At 39.6% G+C, this 21771-nt stretch overlaps 1 protein-coding gene across 1 annotated transcript; it reads left to right on the top strand.

Moving 5' to 3' along the window:
* The first annotated feature begins 243 nt into the window (after nt 1-243).
* On the top strand, nt 244-19956 carry LOC108677078. The gene is made up of 13 exons (XM_047880997.1): nt 244-369; nt 3822-3910; nt 4529-4653; nt 7405-7586; nt 8141-8258; nt 9395-9531; nt 9833-9951; nt 11409-11659; nt 13392-13515; nt 13706-13816; nt 17728-17906; nt 18481-18740; nt 19100-19956. The coding sequence occupies exons 1-13, from the start codon at nt 342-344 to the stop codon at nt 19336-19338; spliced, it is 1962 nt and encodes a 653-aa protein (XP_047736953.1). The 5' UTR covers nt 244-341; the 3' UTR covers nt 19339-19956.
* Nucleotides 19957-21771: the final 1815 nt, after the last annotated feature.

The following is a 21771-nucleotide window of genomic DNA, read 5'->3' as shown; positions in this document are numbered from 1 at the left end:
GGCTCAAACAATGCTGTGGCCTGTGGGAGAACTGAAATTCTAGTCTAGCCCTAGGCTGGAACAAACAGTGCTGTGGGGGAATTTTGAGTTCTAAGGAAGGATTTCCTTAACTTCACAACACTAGCAATTACCAGAGTTCACTCTTTATTTTCTATTCTAATTAAAGAGCACCACTGGGGTGCTGCATATGCCAGCACCTGTTTAGATATTTTGTTCTGAATTTCATTATGTTAATGCTTACAGTTACAAGTTTTACAGAAATAAAGGTCAATCTTTCTTAACCTCAATATTGGAATTTAAAACCATTTAAGTTAGTCTTTATTGAAATAAAAGCCTCTGAAATGGAATGGGGTCATAAGCTAGAAAGAGGTAAGTTTCCTATGCTTTAAGTATAGAGGCCAAGTGGAGACTTATTCAGACTATTCCTTTTTGAGTCCTCTTAGTAGGTAGACCAGTAAAGTATCGTGTATACCAGTAGCCAGCTTTATCATACATAGATTTTGAATTAAAATTTAAACTAATCATCAAATTAAAAATGAACTTATTTCTTAAAAACTCTTGTTTGCTATCGTCACCTATGAACTTTCAAGTTTGACTAATCATCTAATGTGCCAAGTTCCATATGAAAGTAGTTTGCATTAAACAATATGTTTTATAACTATGAAGCCCTTTATGATCTAAATCAGAAAAAATTCTTGTGCCTTAATGACCTAAAATCATTAAACAATATATTTTATGATTTTAGAAAATGAAAATTGCAGTCAATGGTGCAATTCTAGGACTGATGGCATAGTGCCAACTTACAATGCAGTTTTTTAGTTTTAGCTGTGGCCCCTGGTGTTGGTTCTTGTTTCAAATTCTAGTAATCCTTCTGGGACCTTGTACGTATAAGCCATGAGTATACTTGTATGCTTTAATGAGTTCTCCACGCAGATGTTGATAACTGAGTAGATAGAACTGATAAGTAGATCAGTATAGTATTGTGGATACCATCATTATCGTGCATAAGATATTGGTTTTAATCTCAAGTAAATTAGGAATAAAAATTAATTGATTCCAAAGAAATCTCTAGTTTGTCATGAGGGTTGGTTGGCTGCCACTGCATGGTGCAATTCTAGGTAGTATAGAAGAACATGGTATTTTGAGATTTAGAACCAATGCTCCTTTACAAGTGTGTGCTTTAGAACCAATGGTCTTCAGCGCACTTGCACCACCTCTCACAAGAGATGGGCCTAACTTGTGTAATTTTGAGTATTGTTGGCAGGAAAGAAATTTTCCTACTTGTTGCTGAAATTTCATGGCTCCTAAGTGAGAAATTTTTTATATATTTGAATTCTTATGGCCCAATTGTGTACTTTTGTTAACAATTAGATTGGAGGTGATTCATCTAGTGGAAATCTTGCAATTCTAAAAATGGCAGGAATAGTGCTGCCCCACCAGATGCTGCTTCAGGTGCACAAACAAACAAGACAGTAGGAAACTTTCTAGCTGCATGAGGAAAAAATCATGAATGGTACTCATTTTCTTTATAGATCAATTTTTTATCATATCATTGTAATGATTGTAGGTCTCCCACTTCATTCCTCATTGTGCACCATTCATGTCACTCATAAATGTTGTCACAATATGCTTCACTTATTTGGTGATGATTGTCAACTGATTTGAAGCCTTGAGCAGAAAGAAACCATTTTGCAGCACACGCTTTGCAATCAGCATTATCCTCAATTGTTGGGTGCATTTTAAAATCCCATTAACAGATGTAGACTCAATTGCATGGTTCTGTAATGTCATATGTGGCTAGCCACACAGTGTTCCCATTTCAACCACTGGGATAGGGGACTTTTAATCTACTTCAGTTTTTGCAGTAGAAGCTGAATTGGTCTGATAATGGTGTAAGTAAAAAAACTGTCAAGTTTATGCTGAATTTTATGGTATTACAAAAGTTGAAAAGGTCAGAAAAACAAGAACAGAGAATGATAACATCAACTCAAAGATAGTAATTGAGTGTAATAAAATTGAGTAGAGGTTAATGTTCTGGGAGCAACTTAAGAGAAGTAAGCTGGAAGCACAAGCAGGCAATTTCTCACAAGGCACACTGCTGAAAGCTTTAAAAATAATAATAACTACTGCAAGCAACATTGAAAGATCTTGATGCCAAGCAGGGATTTTAATCTGCCTCATGCTAAAATTTCAGAATATAACTTGAATCAATCATGCTGAATCCAAGGGAATGGTCAATCATTGAGGAAATTAGGAATTAGTGAATTAATGATTGGCAGCTAAGATGCTTAGAAATGTAGTGCAGACTTGCCCAAGACTTATATAATTAAAGTAATGAAGGTTACACAAGAACTGCATAACCGTTGAGTAGAGTACCTCTTGTACCATGAACGTGTGCAAACATTAATAGCTGCCACTATATAATGCAGGCAATTAAGGCACATGGTAAATGGATATGTGGGAAGTAAGAAAATTAACTAGAACTCAATAACTTGGCTGGAAAAGCTTCACTCACCAAACTGTATTGCAGAGTGGAACTTGGTATGATATCAGCTCTTTCAGCAGATTAGGTATATATTTGATTCATTTGGAATTTAGTAATTAGACTTGCTATGAAACAATAGTGGAAAAAATAATTTCATTAAGCATGAGGAGAATTGAATTATTAGCAAGTATGGTTTAAGTGGAAAAAAATAAATATGATAATAGCTCTTGACATGAAACCTCCTGATAACAATGGCTTTCATGGGGTAAACAGCAGTCGCAGTGTTTCAGCAAGGTATTTAAAACTATACCGGTACTTGCTTTAAAGCCATGCCTTGTACTACAAATATAACCAATCTCCACTGCTTAGGTGCAGATGAGAGCAGCAAATAGTGCAGAAGATTGGAGGCTTGAACTGGGTCCAGTGGTCCAACTAAATTTGGTTATTTGGTCACTTGTTACTTCAAATGGTCACTTGTTGGCCTGTTATTTACAGCTATTTGGTCACTTGTTGCCCTGTCATTTATAGCTTTAATAGAATTTATTTCTTATTCATTTTGAATTTCCTATTGAGGCAGTGAAACTCAGGGACAGGCACATGTATTTCAAGGAGCCAATACAAGAAGAGACCCAGTACCTACAAACACAACTACGCATCATGGTCACGTCAATTTGCATAAAAACCTTAGGGTACCAATGATACCTTGGCACACCTAAGCACAATTAATGATGGTCTCTTGTCCCTGCTACTGTTAGCCAATAATTAGTTTTTGTGTGTGTAATTAATTTTCACTTGTGTCAAAATTTTATTCCTGGAAAGTTTTTTCTCCTGCAACAATTTGTTGCTATAAGTATGTACATGAAGACATCAACAGACCTTGATAATGTTTCATTGTGATCGTTATTTCAATTTATTTATATCATAGAAATTTATTAATATATATGAAATAATGACTAAATTTTATGGATGAAATTTTGATAGAATAACGCCTTTCCTTGAAAGAAAAGAGAGAATAACAGAACAAAGAAATAAGTTGCAAAATTGTTGTATGTACTTGAAATATCATGTAACTTTAGCATTGTTTATTAACTATAACCTACCATTTTATCTTAAATAAACATTAAAAGTAGCAATGCAGAACAAAGCCTAACAGTTGTAGTTTAACCTTATTGCCTTGCAGTTAACAACAATGAATACATTTTATAAATAATGTTATTTTTCACTTAGGAGTAGAGAATAAATTTAACTTTCAGAAATTTGGCTGGAAGAAGTTAGCTGGTTAATCTCAATTCTGCATTAATTAGCTCTCAATTATTTCATTTTCCTCACTGAGCAGGTCAAATCAGACTTTGGTGGGATAATGTTCCACAACTCACCTCTAAACTTGCACCCTTAAGAATATATGTTAGAAATATACCTGCATCGGTAAGTTAACTCTTGAATGTCTTGATACCTCCTGGTCTGTATTGACTCAACTCCATATCAAAACATAGTATAACTATGTTTCTTTCTATCATATTTTGTATGATTTGTTGATTTTGTTTGTATCATTCTGGCAATTAATTTGTGTATTTTGTATTTACATTTGTTTGGATGAAAGTTCAGTTTTGAAAGGTTGCAGCAGACAGGATTATGCAACACATTGGCATTCTAAAATGATGTATTGTGTCTCTAGTTCACAATAATTTGTTTGATAGACTCAAGTTCATTGGAAATGGTAAGATTTTAAAAATAGATCTTATAAATGTATTTTTTTTCCTCTCCAAATATTTTTTTCCATTTTATGAGGCCTAAGGGCTTAAATTGTCAAAAATAATTTTAAGATGGCAATTTATTTATTTTTGTTCATGAACATAGTATATGCCTTCTCTGTCTAGTCTGACAACCGAGAAGTAACTATTATTCAACTGACAATCTAATTCCTTGTTTTACCATTACTGCAGCTGTCAATGATTTGTTTGTTAGAAAATAGCTATTTTGTGATTGATAATGTTTTATTTTTGAACCTTTACATGTCAAAAATTTTTTAAATTTAAATACCAGGTTACTGATGATGAAATAGCAAAGGGATTTGGCATTTCACAAGACCGCATCACTTCGAAACGTGAGCCAGGCAAGAAGTCTGCCTCTGCCATCATTGTACCCAGCAGCTGGCATGAAAGCGATTTGTAAGTTGTGAGAGCATAATAATTTCTTCAACTAATTGTAAAAAATTATGAATTTAGGGGCTCTTAGTAATATAAATGAATGTTGTATCACTTTTTCTGTTCAACCAACTCCAAAGACCATTAATTACACATGAATACTATTGCCTACATTGCTGGCCTTTATTCCAATTTACTTACTTGTTCTATCGTACTTGCAAACCTCAATACCTCTGAAAGGGTTACTAGCCAACTCATAAATCTGCAGATAGCAACCTTATAAAAAAGTCGGTAAATTATTAAATGGAGATGACATTTGCAATGTCATTATCGTTATCATAATATCAGTGAACATATATTGACCAGTCCATTCTTAATTCCAATTGAGTCCATATAAATTTTTGCAATCTTGCTACTTCACACTTGTTTCTTATTTATACAATTAATATGCAGTATGGACTCTACCAGTAGGCAGAATATCTGCACATTTTCTGCTGTATTCTTTGATATGATGTTTGAAGTTGGATTAGGAACTTTTGCCAAATAATTTATTTTAATTTAATAGAAAGATAATGCTACAACTGGAAAAACTTGATACAGGTATAAAGAAATGGCTAAAGTCAGAACTGGGAATATATATATGTGGATGAGTATCTGGCCAATATTAAGAATTAACATAACATAACATAGTGATGTCGGCACTGAAGTGTAGGCCTGATGTGGCCTGTTGCTGATTCTTTTCCTTTTCGTGCCTTGTTCATAGATCTAAAATCGTGTAATTTGACCGGATCTTTTCATGACTGACGATAGTTTGAAGTAGCTACTAGACTTCCACCGGGTTCGATAAGGAGCTAGGCATAGATTATGAAGCTTCCAAGCCTCAGTTATCGACGTCTTCGTGGGGGCCTCATTGAAGTATACAAGTATACTCATGGTCTATACAAGGTCCCTGAAGGGTTACTAGAATTTGAAACAAGAACCAACACCAGGGGCCACGGCTATAAGCTAAAAAAACTGCGCTGCAACTTCTCCACGCGACAAAATTTCTCGCTTCGAATCACCGACATGTGGAACAGCCTCCCCAATGACATCGTTGGCGCTCCCAAGTATGAACGCGTTCAAGAACAGACTAGATAAAGCTATGGAAAAATATATGTTCAGATTTGAAATGCCTAGCTCCTTATCGAACCCGGTGGAAGTCTAGTAGCTACTTCAAACTATCGTCAGTCATGAAAAGATCCGTCAAATGACACGAGTTTAGATCTATGAACAAGGCACGAAAAGGAAAAGAATCGGCGACAGGCCACATCAGGCCTACACTTCAGCGTCCACATCACTATGTTATGTTAATTTTCCTATTATAAGAAGGTGAAGCTCATTAAAATTCAATTGCGCGGCTTTGGAAAACAATACTAAGGCAGTGGCAGTTATCTCAACTTTGTTTTTTTAATGGAAGGTATCACTGCAGCTGCTTTATACTAATTCAGTTATTCCTTTATTTCCTTATTTCAACTCCTTGTTATTTCATAGATTCCAATGAATTTATTTCAATTCACACAACTAATACAACAGTAAGTTCTGTACATAAGTCTTTCTAGACTCTATATGAATTACTAACAAGTTTTTGTAGATGAAAAACTTTATTCTCAAAACTTTCTATAGCAACAACTATCAATTCTAGATACAAACAGCCATATTGTAGAATGTTTCTAACATGGCAAGTCTGACGTTTTATTCAATCAACAGCCTGTTACTTTGACTTCATATGTGCAAGCTCTATCAAATTTGCACTGTTGAAAAATGAATAGCATCTGATGTACTAAAATTCTGTTGCGACAACATCCTACCTTCTTGATAACACTAAGTAAACTCTGCCTTAATGCTCTTGTATAACTTGTAATTAGTTGGTGTCAAATTTATGAGGACACTATGTTCTGGTGTGCCACTGTCCAAGTTTATATTTCTGTCATAACCTTGGAAGGATCTGTCTGATCTATTGTAGATAAACCTGAGGGGTTTGGGTTCATTATAATTGTCCGAATAACATATTAAATATTCATTGGCCGTCGACCNAGTATAACGACACTGCGTGTTGGCTGCGAGTGCCGGAGTCTAAGACGACGTGAGCTCGTCTAGAGTTTGCAGGCTCTATGATGACTGCCTACCGCCTATGACTGACTGGCAGTGCGCTCTCCGAGCTTATAATACGCGGTGACCCGCGAGTAGTGACGTCACAGAAGGTGACGTAATAGTCGCTAATGACATCACGGCCTGACAGTTGGTCCCTTCTAGCCACTAAAGGCAAATAGATCTATCCAACGAGCGGTTCTATCTGAAAACTCTCTTATTGAGATGTTGCTTTTTCAAAGTTTTCAAAGTGATTTTGTGCTTTCAGGGACATTGGTTATAAATATATCAACACTGTGCTTGTGGTATTAGACTGGGTCTGGGTTGCAGAGTTATGTTATGCAGCCAGAATCTCCTTTCTGTGTTGAAAGTTTGGCTGACTACTTGAGTAGATAACTTCTTGTCTCTGTTGCTGTGTTGGAAGCTAGTGAAACACAGGTATTTATTCTGCCTGAATATAGAAAAGGATGGCTTAGAAAGGAATAGTTCTATTCCGGAATCCATAGGACTCTCTGTATTGATCTCAAAGACACTGAATCCTTAGATTTTTTTCAAGGTGGCATTGGAAACCATACGAAAGTTTTTCTTTCATTTTACATGATAGAAATATTTTTTATTTAAACTATACCGCAAATATTTATTTTTCAGAATTTTGAGTTATTACGACGCAACGTTCTTTGAAAATCAAAAAGCATACGTAAGGCAAGCTCATGACAAGGACACATCACGACCCAGCTCGAAGCACTACAAGCCTTTAAAGTTGTCCAGAGAAGAGTTTGACTTGAGCCCTGCATGCAGTGGGCAGCCTACACTTNGAATCGGGTCAGACCGTCTGCACGTAGGGCAGATCCAGTCTTCGGAGTAGAAATTAATGGAGCGCAGGCCGGAGCATCGCTTGTGGGTCCAGGCATTGCACTTGGAGCACAGAAACGAATATCCTCGCCACGTGACTGTGAGGGAGCAGACTGAGCAGGGGTGCGGGCTAGGGTTGGTATGGATACCCTGGGTCAGGAGAAGAAGGACGAGTAGGAAGAAAAGATGGGAGGAGAGGAGAGCATAAGGTGCCCCTGGAAAGATAGGCGGCCTAAGATGTGGGTAGAGGGAAGGGGAGGCCGAGGTTCCCCGACCCCTTAGTGAAAAAATGAAGAGAGGAGCCTCCGTCCGGCAGCGATCCATGCGGGGGGACCTCTGCCGTTTGGCCTGACCCGCGAGTAAGCCGGGCATCCGGCCGGCGCGCAGGCCAGCGTACCCCCACGACGTAGACGCGGCTGTCGCGGCAGAGATCGGGGGCCGCGTAATTAGCAGTATTCTAGCCGCGTGATTAGCAGTAATTAGCAGTGTTCTGCCTTCTTATAATTTATTTCTCTGTTCATATTTCACGCAGTGTGTCGGCGCTTCCAGTCGCTGGTTTACCGCGAGCTGGGCCAGAATAGCGTCATAGACTTCAATGATGACGAGTGCACCTGGCGACGTGCTTGGTTCAACCGCCCTGAAGGCTGCAGGTAGGCTTTGTCGGCTGCCATTGAAGCGATTTGCCGACCTAAGTGGACGGATGTGATTGTGTTGTGGCATGACTGCCGCTACAAGGAAATAATTGTGTTTTGCATGATGGTTATTATAAGGAAGCAATTTTGTCGTTTCATAGTGACACCCCTCAGGGGAGGCTTTCTGACGTGCCTATGCTCGTCAGATGTCCTATGGGATTTTGAATTTTTAGGGTCATTGATCCTGAGCGCTCCACCGCTGAGCTTGCAGGATCTGACTGCGGGTCTCAGTTGTGGGGTTAAGTTGTTATGCAAGTATTCCATGCATTTCATTTTCCTGTCTCGTGTTGACGTCTCGAGGAAGAGACCTCTTGTAAGAGTGTCTTAGTTGCTGTTGCATTTGACCTGTCCCGTTGTATACCTTCATCTTTTTGAGATGCTAAACCTGCTCCTTTCTTGCCAGCTTTAGCGGTCTGGTGAATTGAAGCCTCCCGTTCTGTCTGGATAATGAACAATTTAATTAATTTGGGATAATTGAGACCTTCTGCTTTGCTGGTGATGTTTATTTTTGATTTCTGCTCTGCAATAGCTTAGCCCTCTACCGCCTGCCACGAGCAACCGGGCCAATATTGTCACAAGCCAACTTCACAAAAGGGATACGTTCTAGTGAGCGCAAAATGACTTGCACTGATGGTTGCCGCAACATACAACAACTTGGAAATATTCTCTGTTGCGTAATAACGTCCTCAGGTTGCTACACTAGATAGTTTAAGTATTATTTAATTTGAAAGTTATGTTCCCGGAGAGTGACATACAGCGGTAGAGGGTTAAGCTCTAGTTAACCATTGTGCTACTACTTCCTGAATTCCATTGACTTATTTCCATAGACCTTTTAATTTTTATTTATAGATTTGTTTCTATTTTACTTCATATTATTCTATACATTTTCCTAATTTTTTCATTCATATTTTTATTTCATCTGTCATGAATGAAGCAAATCTTGGATTCAACTTTGACGATGCGTTGCATTTCAGCAACACTTGTCTGTAATTGATACTGAGTGACGGCGTAGCCTTGTTTGCGTTGCATTCTAGCAACACTTGTCTGTAATTGATACTGAGTGACGGCGTAGCCTTGTTTGCGTTGCATTTCAGCGAGTCGTCGGCCCAGCTCACGCAGAACATGAAGCTCTACACCTACAAGATGCTCATCATGAATGCAAACCACCTCACTACCCTGTGTATCAACGAGTATCTTTGCGTCTTTGATATCGACGTATTCGATGCTATAGGTACGCAGTAAATTTGTCCACGTTTCTTCCAAATCAGACATGCATGAGAAGACATGCAGATTTAATTACCATCATTTTAATTACACCATCGTTGGCGTTATTTTCAATTGCTCCATTCATGTTGCTCCATTCGATAGTTTCTTCACCTTTTGTTTGTAGAAAACTATGAATGTTATGGAGGGATTTATGCTAAATGCAGGAACGGGGTTTATAAGTTTCTAACAGTTACTTCAACTCACAAAGGACTGCTATGCTTGTCCAAATAACTAACTACAAATGCTCATATTTCTTCCAATTTTAGGTCGACTTGCTGTGAACCTGGAGGAATTATTGCTGCAATTTTCGCATGGGAGAAAGCATTATACTCAAATGAAGACCATCTTCCGAGGCTGTACCAAACTCAGGACTTTGTGTCTCGAGGTGAGGCTTGTGCGGCAGATTTGTCAATGCTGGGAAGTATAGCCATTGTGTATTGTCCTCACCAATGTATCTTGCATGGTTTTCTGTAAGAATTGTCTGCAAATACCGTTATCAGCACATCTATAAAACAAGCAGGTCTGAGTTGTAACAATAACGCATTGTCAGCATAATACATTTTTTACATTGACTTTATTTTGCTGACGAACACTTAGTTCATGTTGCGGTCACTTTCTGACCGTTAAGAAAGAGAAAACTGTTTTTTTCCAGCTTCCTTTTCCTTTTGTGGAGACCTAAAGTTCATTAACATAGTTTATCCGTGTAATAACATGCATTCACCAAGGGATTAAGAAACAGCATTATCTTATTATACCTTTAATGTGTCGAGAAAATTAAATGTAATAAATACGTCACAATGTTTAACCATGTCTGATTTTTTGTCCATAGATTTAGATAGGTATCATAGCGTGCTTCACAAATGCTACTACTATTATTGGTTAATGTGTTTATTTACTGAGTATACATACACTGTAAGGACAATAAGATATTAAGGTTTTTAATTGACGGACGAGTGAATCTATGTCAATAAACAGATAAAATCGGTCAATGAGAAGTTAGGAAGTATTATTTCCATTTTTCGATGTTCGTGAATGGATATAATTTCTCCATTTCTTTACTTATTTTCTCTAATTCTCAATATTCTGTCTCTGTAAAAAAAGCTTTTTACGTGCTAGAAGCAAGGTGCCTCTCTATATAAATCTATAAGCCTTTCAGTGACATCTCTGCTCCAGTCTCCGTCGTGCGACATGGTCAGTTAAGCAAAGAGGCAGGCAATGGTGCGTTTATTGGAGCGCCCGCCCAGCACACACCCTCCTTGAACGAAAGTCACAGCGACACTGACCCTTGCCCGTCACGCAAGTCCAGTAAAAGATTGAACAGCGCTTGACTCGCCGTCACTCAAGTCTCGATGGTCCAGACTGCCTCAGTCCGGACTGAAAAAGCCAGTTTTTCAATCGTCAGTCTCGCAGAGTCTCATAGTGGAAACGGGCCTTTAGTCTTCTATCCCCTAGCGATTAGCTCTGAATTTTTTTTTCAATTTTTTCATTTCCTCTATGTTATGTCGTTGTTTAAATATCCTTTTTCATGGTCAATCGCTCCTGTGATAACACAGAGCGCACAGAGGAAATTTCCGCTTTTTATTTCCAATTTATTGCGAAATTTAGATATTGCTTGTTCTGCCTAGTTCTGATTGCCTCTGTGTATCATCGCAGGACTCTCATACCATCGGCACGATGGTAGGACGAAACATTTTATGCGTCTCTCTTTATATTATATATTCTTCAGCAAAATTTTACGGATAGAAAATTTTTGAATTATTCAAGAAATTTATTCCTTGATAATATTTGAAGAATTAAAGAGATTATCCTGAGACCCTCTTTTGAATGAAATTTTTTTTCTAGGGCAACTTCGACTCTGACCAATTGCTGCGAGACTTGAAGCTGTGCAAAAGCTTGCAGGTTCTGAGGCTTGGCAGACTGAGGCATGTTAACTTGGCTCTTCTGAAGAAATTGCAAACTCCTCTGAGAGAACTTTCAATCCACAATGTTGAGTACATTAAACCAGAAGACGCAACATATAGCTTCCCGGACTTTCCCTTCAACTCAAGTCTCGCGACCTTTCGCTTGTTCAACAACGTCAGACCTCCATACCTGTAAGAGTCGAATACCATCAAACAGATGATAGCAAAGCAGGTTACAGCTTGACAACTTTCAGGTTATTGCAAAGCAAGTTAATAGAAAAACAGGTTACAGTAAAAACAGGTTACAGTAAGAACGGGTTACAGTAATAATGGGCCACAGTCAAAACGGGTTACAGTAATAATGGGCTACAGTCAAAATGGGTTACAGTAATAATGGGCTACAGTCAAAATGGGTTTTTGTGAAAAAACAGCTAGGTACTATGAAAAACTGGTCACGTCAAAACAGGTTAATGAAAGACAAGTAGCTGTTGGCATGGAACACAATTGCAATGGCTGGTGCTGCTCATGAGCGAGTCCGATGATCAAGCAGAGCTTGCTGTTGAAACTGGACATATTACGTAAAGGATTTAATATTGCGGGCAAGTCTGATTGAATATAAGCTCTGGTTCTAATTAGGTGCGTCTCGAATTAATGCATAATGATAGTTTCTCTGATAACAAACTTGAATATATCTCGTAAAGGGTTTGATATGTATGTAACATAAGGCAAATTATTTAAATGTTCATATTCCTGCAGTGATGAATGAAGAAATTTGTGTGTGAAATGGAATAGCTACTTATGAAACCATGACTAATGGAGAACCATTTGAATCTATTAGTCTTGTAAATGAGTCCCTAAACGATCAAACAATTGATTCAATCCCCTACCCTCCTCAATCAGGCCTTCAATTTTTTCATTAACTTTTTCTTCTCGTAAGAAAAATGATCAGTGCACATTGTTCCTTCGTTTTTCATGAGCTGCTCTGTTAATTTTGGTGGTGAGCAATGGTTTCGAATACGGCTTTGGATGCGAATATTCCTATCAATCAATTCCACCAATCAAACTCTATCGATCACCATCAAGCCTCGCTTCAAGAGTCATACGTGTTCATACTCGGTCAATCACGCTTGAGTCAATCGATTAACTCAAGCTTTTTATTCAAAAAAATTTAACTTCTAAAACAGTGGTTTCCAAACTTTTACAGGCCGGCACCCCCTCGGCTCCCCATTGAATTCGTAGCGCCCTCCACAGGCACATAATGTTCACATGGCGTCTGCACTGACACACAAAAAACAATTATTTTAAATATTTTCAAAAATATACACTAGAAATACAAGAGAGGTTAAAAAACCCAGATCTAGGTGGAACACCCCATCGCTGGGAGCCGTGTAAGTGCACGCGTTAGAGTACAAATGGTCAAACAAACGTTCGAACTTTTGAGACTTCGGACTGCCGCCCCCTACCGCCCCTTTCTTCCTCGCCGCGTCCCCACCCCAGATCTTTCCACTGCCTCCAGGGAAGTAGTACTGCCCACTTTGGGAACCAATGGTCTAAAGCCTCCTTTAGAACTAATTTAAATGAGATCACCACGTCTAAATTGACTTGAGAAATTCTCTTAATATTCGTTACTATTTCTTAAATTGAGGCTAGTTAAGTATAGTCAATCAAGCTGTTCATTCTCCTTGCTAAATCACCACGAAATATATTTCAACGACCCTACATACAGTTGCAGTGCATGTCTGAACATCATGAGTGAATATCTGAGTTGCATTTCATGTAGTCCGAGTTTTTTAGTTCTTAGTAATTTTAGGTAGTACATAGATAAGACTTCCATTTCCATGCAAAGTTGAGTATTGTTACTTGTTTAATTTCTTGCATTAATTCACTTAAGGTTATGAAATTTTTTGACATCCTTGGCGTGCAGAATGGTGGGGCCAGCACGTTTTATCTCCTCCTTGGCACGCAAGTGTCCGGCGCTGGTGCAACTCCAGCTCGATTGCACCAATTATCTTGATTCCCTCAATTTCCATGCACTCGATAACTTGAAGGTGGGAAATTGTTGAATGCCTGCAAAAATTCGTTGTTGAGATATGAGACGTGACTGCCAAGATTTATTTAGTAACTAATACGCATTTGTGCAACCTAATTAAATACTATTCCTGTGCGGGCTGATGAAATTGTTAGTTTTCATTGCTGATGTTTTACTGAAGTGACAAAACTGCCATTTTGTTGTCACAGGTGCTGCATTTCATTGCTGATCATGAGTGTGACATTGAGTACGTTCTCAAGGAATCGCAGCCAAACATCGAGGATCTCTTCATTGAGTTATCTGTAGAAACAGTTTATGATGTGAGTTGCGAGTCCAAGCGGGAATGAAATTGCAAGGGGCCAGAATTGAAAACTTTCAGTTGAAAAACATTAGGGGGAACTTCTGACGCGTGTCTGCTCGTCAGAGGTCCTATGGGATTTCGCGTTCCTTGGGGGATTGTTCCCGAGCGCCCCACCGCTACGCTTGAAGTATCTGACTGCAGTTCGCAGTTGTGGGGTTAAGTTATTATGTAGGTAGGATTCCTTACATTTTCCTTCTCTGTCTCTCTCGTGCAGGCCCCCTCAGGGGGGACTCCTGACGCGTTTCTGTGCGCGTCAGAAGTTCTATGGGATTTTGCGCTCCTAGGGGGATTGTTCCTGAGCGCCCCACCGCTGAGCCCGCGGTGTCTGACTGTAGGTCTCAGTTGTGGGGTTAAGTTATTATGTAGGCAGGATTCCTTACATTTCCCTTCTCTGTCTCTCTCGTGCGGGCGGCCGACGTCCCGTGTAAGCGACCTCTTGTTCGAGTGTCTTAGTTTCTGTTACTTTTCACCTGTCCCTCCTTGTCACTTCGTCTCTTTGAGATGCTAACGCTGCTTCTTTCGAGCCAGCTTCAGCGGGCTGGACATCTGAGAAATTCTGCCCCTTGTGGGTGATGACCTATTTTTGATTTGAGAAGCTTTTGATAATTGAGACCTTCCACCTCTTTGGTGATGTTCAACATGACTTTCGGTGCGAGATAGCTAAATAGCTGAAGCGCTAGCAAACCATTCTACTACGACGACTACTACTACTCAGTTGAAATCTTCCTTATTTATATTTTCTTTTGAAAATATTCACAGCCGTTGATGATTTCTTAACTTCATAGTATAGTATTCAGATTTTTTTTCATGTAGACATCTTCAAAATTCCTTTTACTTGAAGTTTTGAAGTGCTATATGAACGCATTCTTGTTTAAACTATTTTTACTTTGTTTAGAGACAGACGCTACTATTTGTCAAAAATCACTAATCAAATTCTCAAAGCTTGCACTCAGATTTTCTGGAACTGAAAACTGAACTCTTAAACGAGTTCAGGCCCAGGGAATCTTGTTTTCATCTCGATAATTTTGTATGTCCTCACTTGAGGATGCACGAATAATTCTTGGAAATGTTTTATTATGGCTGTTAGTTCTTTTCGATTTTGTAATGACAAAGTGTACACACGACATTCCAACCAAAATTCAATAGCATGAAATATTAATTTCTAGTATCGTGTACATGGGACATGCTTTAAATTGTGCTGCTCTGAATCATTTGGGTGCAATGTTTGTCTGGCGCAAAATTGGAACTTAATCATAAAGAGCCTGCGATAGTATTTATTCTCGTTTAATTGGAATTTAAAAGTTTTAACTTTAAACATATAAGCATTTGACTAATTTTGACACTCATACAATTTGTTTCTTCTGAAGATTTATGCTCCATACGACTATGCCGAGCCTTCCATTTGTGTGGAAACCTTGAACCTGATATTATACTATTCTCGAAACTACCATTAGCATTTTGTCTACAGAAGGTAACTCGTGTTGCCATGCCTGTTTTTGTAAATAGCGTTGATGATTGATTAGGTAGCATTTGGCAAAGAGTTTGGTGTGAATAACGTTGACGAGTGATTATATAGCGATGGATGGAAAGCTCACCCTTTGTCTAAAAACGGTAACTCTCTTTGTCAGTCACGTAGTAACAAATAACATTGATGACGGTCTATGTATCCGTGAACAAAAATGTATCCGTGTTCAAGCATATGTCATTACATTAAATATATATTTAGGATTATTTTGCTCGTCATCAACAAATAATAGTATAATATAGTATTGTATCTTCGGCATTGAAGAATAGGCCTGGATAGGCCTGTCGCCGATTCTTGTACCTTTCTTGGCCTTTTGATCAAATCTTTTCAACGGACGGCAGATTTAAAATCGCTTCTAGATTTCAGTTGTTCCGTAGGATACGAGGCTTTTTAAGGCTAAACATATGCTCCTGCATGGCCTTGTCTAGTCTGTTCTTGAACGCGTTCATACTCGGAGTGTCAACAATATCTTCAGGGAGACTGTTCCACATGTCGGTGACTCGAAGCGAGAAGAAATGTTGTCGCGTGGATAAGTTGCACCGCAGTTTTTTTAGTTTGTAGCTGTGGCCCCTGGTGTTGGTTCTTGTTTCAAATTCTAGTAATCCTTCTGGGACCTTGTACAAACCATGAGTATACTTGTAAACTTCAATGAAGTCACCACGCAGGCGACGATAACGGAGACTGGGATGCTTCATAATCTTCAATCTTTCTTCATAAGACTTGCCCTTTAAGCCTGGAATTATCCTTGTTGCACGTCTTTGAACACTCAACTAACTTTTTGTCCTTTTCAAGTCTCGGTGACCACATAACGTTTCCAAACTCTAGGTTCGGGCGCACGACAGAGGTGAACAACAGCTTCATCATTTCTATATCTAGGTACTCGTAGGAGCATCTGATCAGCCCAAGCAGTTTAATTGGATTTATTAACTTGTGTTTCAATATGCCTAGAAATTTTTAGCTCCTTGTCTACCCAAACTCCAAGATCTTTTTCCACGCAAGACTTCTCAATCATAACCCTCTTGTTTCAACCGTGTCTTCTCATTGCTGTAAGCTTGCTGTTCATTGTTCTTGCCGAGGTGAGGTACTTACACTTGTCAGTATTTAAACGCAGCTGCCACGCCTCAGCCCAATCAACTAAACTATCGAGATCATTTTGCAGTTGCATTTTATTTGACGCATCCTTAACTGTATTATAAACTTTTGTGTCATCGGCTTAGATGGAGCTCACGCTTGACACTACTTCTGGTAGATCGTTTATAAAAGCTACAAACAAAACAGGCCCAAGAACGCTTCCTTTCGGTACGCGGTTCCGTTAATGCTGACTCGTTGTCTTCTGCCTACTAGGAAATTCCTGATCCATTGGAGTACATTTCCCTCTATTCCCAAGGAATTCACTTTACGTAACAGTCGCTCATGCGGAACACCATTAAATGCCTTGGCAAAATCAGTGCATCCACTACTCCCTTTTGTACAGTGCATCCACTGGCTCCCTTTCGTCCAGCAGGCGAGTCCAATTATTCAAGGTAGACAGGAGATTAGTGGTGCATGAACTGCCAGCAATAAAGCCATGCTGACAGTCTGATAGAAGATGGTTAACAGTCAAGTGATCGATAATCCTATCCCTCATAACGGATTCCATCACCTTACTTTAAATTATGAAAGCAATCAAAACCTGGCAACTGAAATTCAACTGGTAAAATTTTTCCCCCGTTATTTTTAGGGAGTGTTTCTGTAATACAAATAATGTCTATACACTCGTTTCCGATCACAGTTAACAGTTCATTTCTTTTGTTCAAAACGGAATCAGAGTTCGTGTAGAAACATTTCAAAACTTTTTGTGCACTTCCACCTTGATGTATGAGTAAACTTTTCACCTTATTTACAGAACTGGATTTATATACATGATTTCCATTATTTAATTGTCTTCCATATCCCGTGACTGTCGGCGAGCGGTCGGAGTCCTCGTGAGATCTTGAATGTTGATGACATGATTTTCCGTGCTTCTGCGTCCGTTTCGCTCCTGCCATTACTTGCGGAAATCCGCCCTCTCTAAAGGGGTGGAATCCCTGATAGTATGTCTTAATTGTATTTCATTTTGCGTAAGCATTGCGGTTTCGCATGGGGTCTTGCAATATTTTCATATAGTGTGAGGTAGACGGTGTTTCAGGAATTTTCCTCATTGCAAGCGTTATTTAGCCTTGCCTGATGACAGGTCAAAGTTAATTTCTTATATTACATTTTTTGTAATGTCTATTCAAGCTATCACTGATGACACTAAATCTTCAATTATTATTTTGACTTGGAGTTGAACATTGATTTTGTATTTTCTGACTTTTTCTCCCCAGGTTCTCCATAGCAATACATTCGTCACACTAGACTTTTCACTGGCGTCGCCATCGGTGAAGTCCCTAACGCTGCTTTCCGTCCCTCTGGACGATGAGACGTACAAGAGCCTCCTGCGCATGCCAAAGCTTCAGCGAGTCTTTATTAAAAGCAATGAATTCTCACTGGATCAGCTGAAACTGTGAGTCAATGTTTGTTTCTCGCTTATTTTTGTGAAATCAAGTGCCTGATTTTGTACAGTTTCTTAGGTGGCACGTATTTCCGTTGTCCAGCAATCAAATGAGGTGGGTAATTAATGGGCATTTCTGTCCCATGCACGCAATCTGAATTAGAAAAAATGGCTAAAAATCTATCCTTGCAGAAAAAAAATTAAATTGACCGGTCAATGAGAAGATTTTATCATGTGTATTCTAATCGAAGAAAAATATCTAAAAAGCAGTTTATATTTCCAGCACACTCCATTGCTGTTATCTAAAATGCAAATTCTAGCTTTTTAGATCTAGCTTTAAAGCTTGTCTATATTTGTTTTCAAATTTCTCGCTCAAATAAGGCAAAGAATTCATTCCATCTTCTGGTCGCATTTTCGTTCTACTTTCTCGTAAGCTACTTCTTTACAGTTATGTACACATGAAGTTGTTGTGTAGTTGTGTCCCCACACTTGTTTAATTCCTCGCCGGTAGTCGCCTTGCTGCTGCCTCAAACAAACTCCTTGCTGCTGCCTCAAACAAACTCCCTACATGTGTGGTGCCCTGTAGGCTCGTGGCCCACGTTCAGCTCGTCGAGATCGGCGCCGCGATGGTGACCGTGGATCTCTCCACGGCCCAGGAGCTCGCTGCGCTACGCAGGAAGGCGCTGACCGAGAACAGGTCACACAGAATAAGAGAACATGTCATGAGGTCACACGAGAACAGGTCACAGGTCCCCTCACAGTGTCTCGACCACGACCAGCCCCTCGTGCTGCATGTCAGCTGCACCGACCACCTGACCTTCGCAGATCCTGTCATCAAAATCAAAGGTATACTACTCCCATTTACCAGAACTGGTGGCTAAGAAAGTGACCGGTCTTAACTCGCTTCGGATAAGTAGTGATAATTGATATTTTATGTGACATTTTCAAAAGGCATTTTCTCTGCTATTGACTTGATGTGTTCATCTATAAATGTTTTCTCGCATACATTGTTTAAATATTGTTGATAGTACGGACTAGCTCGAATGTGCTTAATCTCTTTGGTTTACTTAAGGGTTCATTTCTTTTTGTTTTGCTCCCTTTTGAGCGTCTCGCTAATTACAAAACCTGAATCGCATTAAAGAACTAACACCACAAGTACATAGTTCTGTAGCGTTCTGATGTGCATGAATGTGTTTTTGTTTCAGGCCACAAGCTGAACTCGTACCCGTACATCTACGAGCGCGTCGGATCCCATCGATTTGATTACGAGTGGCTGGACTTCAGCCACGACCTGCTCCAGCAGTTTGTGCCCTCGGGCCCAGATAGATATTTTGTCTGGCATGACGACCTGAACGACGATGATTATCAGAAGAACGCTTTCCCCAGCTTTGATTCCGACGATTATAGTGGGGACTCGGACCTGGACTGGCCTATCCTGGCCTGACCAGGTCTGTTCTGCAGTGGCCGTCGTGAGTACTGAGCCTATCCTGGCTTGTGCTGCAGTGCTGTGATACTATAAATGCAGCTGACCAGGTCTACTCTGCAGTGGCCGTCGTGAGTACTGAGCCCATCCTGGTTTGTGCTGCAGTGCTGTGATACTATAAATGCAGCTGACCAGGTCTACTCTGCAGTGGCCCGTGGCCGTCGTGAGTACTGAGCCTATCCTGGCTTGTGCTGCAGTGCTGTGAAACTATAAATGCAGCTGACCAGGTCTACTCTGCAGTGGCCGTCGTGAGTACTGAGCCTATCCTGGCTTGTGCTGCACTGCGATATTATTTTACATGTACGATCTAATGCATTGAACATAGTTCCTGCTTACGTACAAATCGTTGCCGCTTTTATTAAAAGTAGAAAGGAAACGAAAAATTTTTTAGTTTATGTCAGAAAACAAAATAAAAATTTTTACTTTCTGTTTTGTTAACCCTTTCCAGTGCTTGCGTGAAAAGAGTTTGTTCTGTTGTAGAGCTTAAGATGTCAACGGCTTCTCTGGTAACGAATTTGTGTTACTATACTTACGCAGTTGAAGGAATATTATTTTTCTCAATAAATGAGAGTACTTCAACCGTGCTGTATTCATCCTTGGAATGGACATGATGAGTATCGTCTCAACAAATTTCACGGTGTCCTCTGAACAGTCAGCTTTGGCTTTCGAAATGGAGCTTTGGAAGCAATTCTGCATACGGAATAGATTTTTTTTTTAATTTTTTGGGTTCACCCGTGGGCCACAAATTCAAATTTTTTGGAATCACCCGTGGGCCACAAATTTAACCCTTAAATAAGCCCTGGAGTCAACGCCCAGGCTCAGCATGCAATAACTACACTTAGCTTTAGAGCTAAGCCTAAGAGATACGACNCCTCTTCTTCCTTACCGCCCCCCAAAATCTTTCCACCGCCCCTAGGGGGGCGATATCGCCCACTTTGGGAACCACTGGTCTAGCCGCTATACTTTGCTCATTTGCCCCCACCTCTCTAACTTCTTTCTTGCAACCATTGAGGTTAGGTTAGGTCCACTCTCATTGTTTTGAACGGAGAAATGTCGTGACGTGAATAGGTTAGTTCAGAAGAGGTTATGCTACATGCAGTATTATCGTGCTTAACTTGGCAAGCTTAAGGTGACTGCGGACATACGACGCTAAAGCTTAGTTTAAGCAGTTGAATTCAAAGGCTGCTAGGTGTACTAAAGCGTTCTTTCCTACGCAAAGGAATGTGAGCTAAAGTGTGAAGTTGGACAAAGCTGGCCTCAGTCATGCACTCTTTTTGTTGTGGTTTATGCGGCTATAATGAACACTATACTTTACACAGTTCTTTTGATCATTTTATCGGACTTTATTTGGACAATGTATTGAGCTGTGACAATGACAACGGTCAATGTTGCAGTTATAACATAACATATTGATCTCGGCGCTGAAGTGTAGGCCTGATGTGGCCTGTCGCCGATTCTTTTCCTTTTCGTGCCTTGTTCGCAGAAGATCTAATATCGTTTCATTTGACCGGATCTTTTCATGACTGACGATAGTTTGAAGTAGCTAATAGACTTCCACCGGGTTCGATGTGGTGCTAGGCATTTCAAATCTGAACATATATTTTTCCATAGCTTTATCCAGTCTGTTCTTGAACGCGTTCATACTTGGAGCGCCAACGATGTCATTGGGGAGGCTGTCCACATGCTGGTGATTATGGTTCATAAATCCATTTAATTAAATGGCTTAATCTTTTATTTATTGTCGGGTACCCAATTGTTTATCTAACTTTGGAAAAGCTGATCTTAAAGCCAACCTTCGGGGGATGATTATTTTTGTAGCAAAAATATGAGAACGAACGCTAGGAAGATTTTGGCAATTGAACGTTTCATTTGTGGCCAAAAAAGCTGAGGGCTGGAAAATCATCATATTGTTCATCAACCAATTTATATTGCGTATTTTGCCGTTGAAATACTAATTCAATTGAATTTCAGCTTAAAAACTACCATAAATTGCAAAGATGTACATTTGGTAAGTAAGACAACTAAGTAAATTTATTGATGCTACGGTGGCCTAATGTTCAAGTTCAGGATCACTAATTGGTGGGTTTTCAGCAGCTTCTTAGCTTCAACTTCAGTTTTGGATAGATCTGGTCAAAAGGCCAGTTCTCAGATCTCCAAGTGACTAGTAAAAAACACGAGAATCGGCAACAGGCCAAACTTGGCCAGTTCCTCAGTGCTGACATTACTATTCTATACTGCACCAAAACGTCTCGGACAAATTTACGGCCGGTCTTGCGGCCGGACTATTTCTAACTACGCTGGCAGATATTCCAATAATTTTCGCCCACAAAAGATTCTTAACCTCGTAGGCATCCTAACCTCATCAGACATCCATACGTCCCTAATATATACCTC

Source organism: Hyalella azteca, unplaced genomic scaffold (genome assembly GCF_000764305.2).
Source record: "Hyalella azteca isolate HAZT.00-mixed unplaced genomic scaffold, Hazt_2.0.2 contig6769, whole genome shotgun sequence".
NCBI lineage: Eukaryota > Metazoa > Arthropoda > Malacostraca > Amphipoda > Hyalellidae > Hyalella > Hyalella azteca.
The sequence above is the reverse complement of the archived record's forward strand: the minus strand, read 5'-3'. Positions and strand labels throughout refer to the sequence as shown.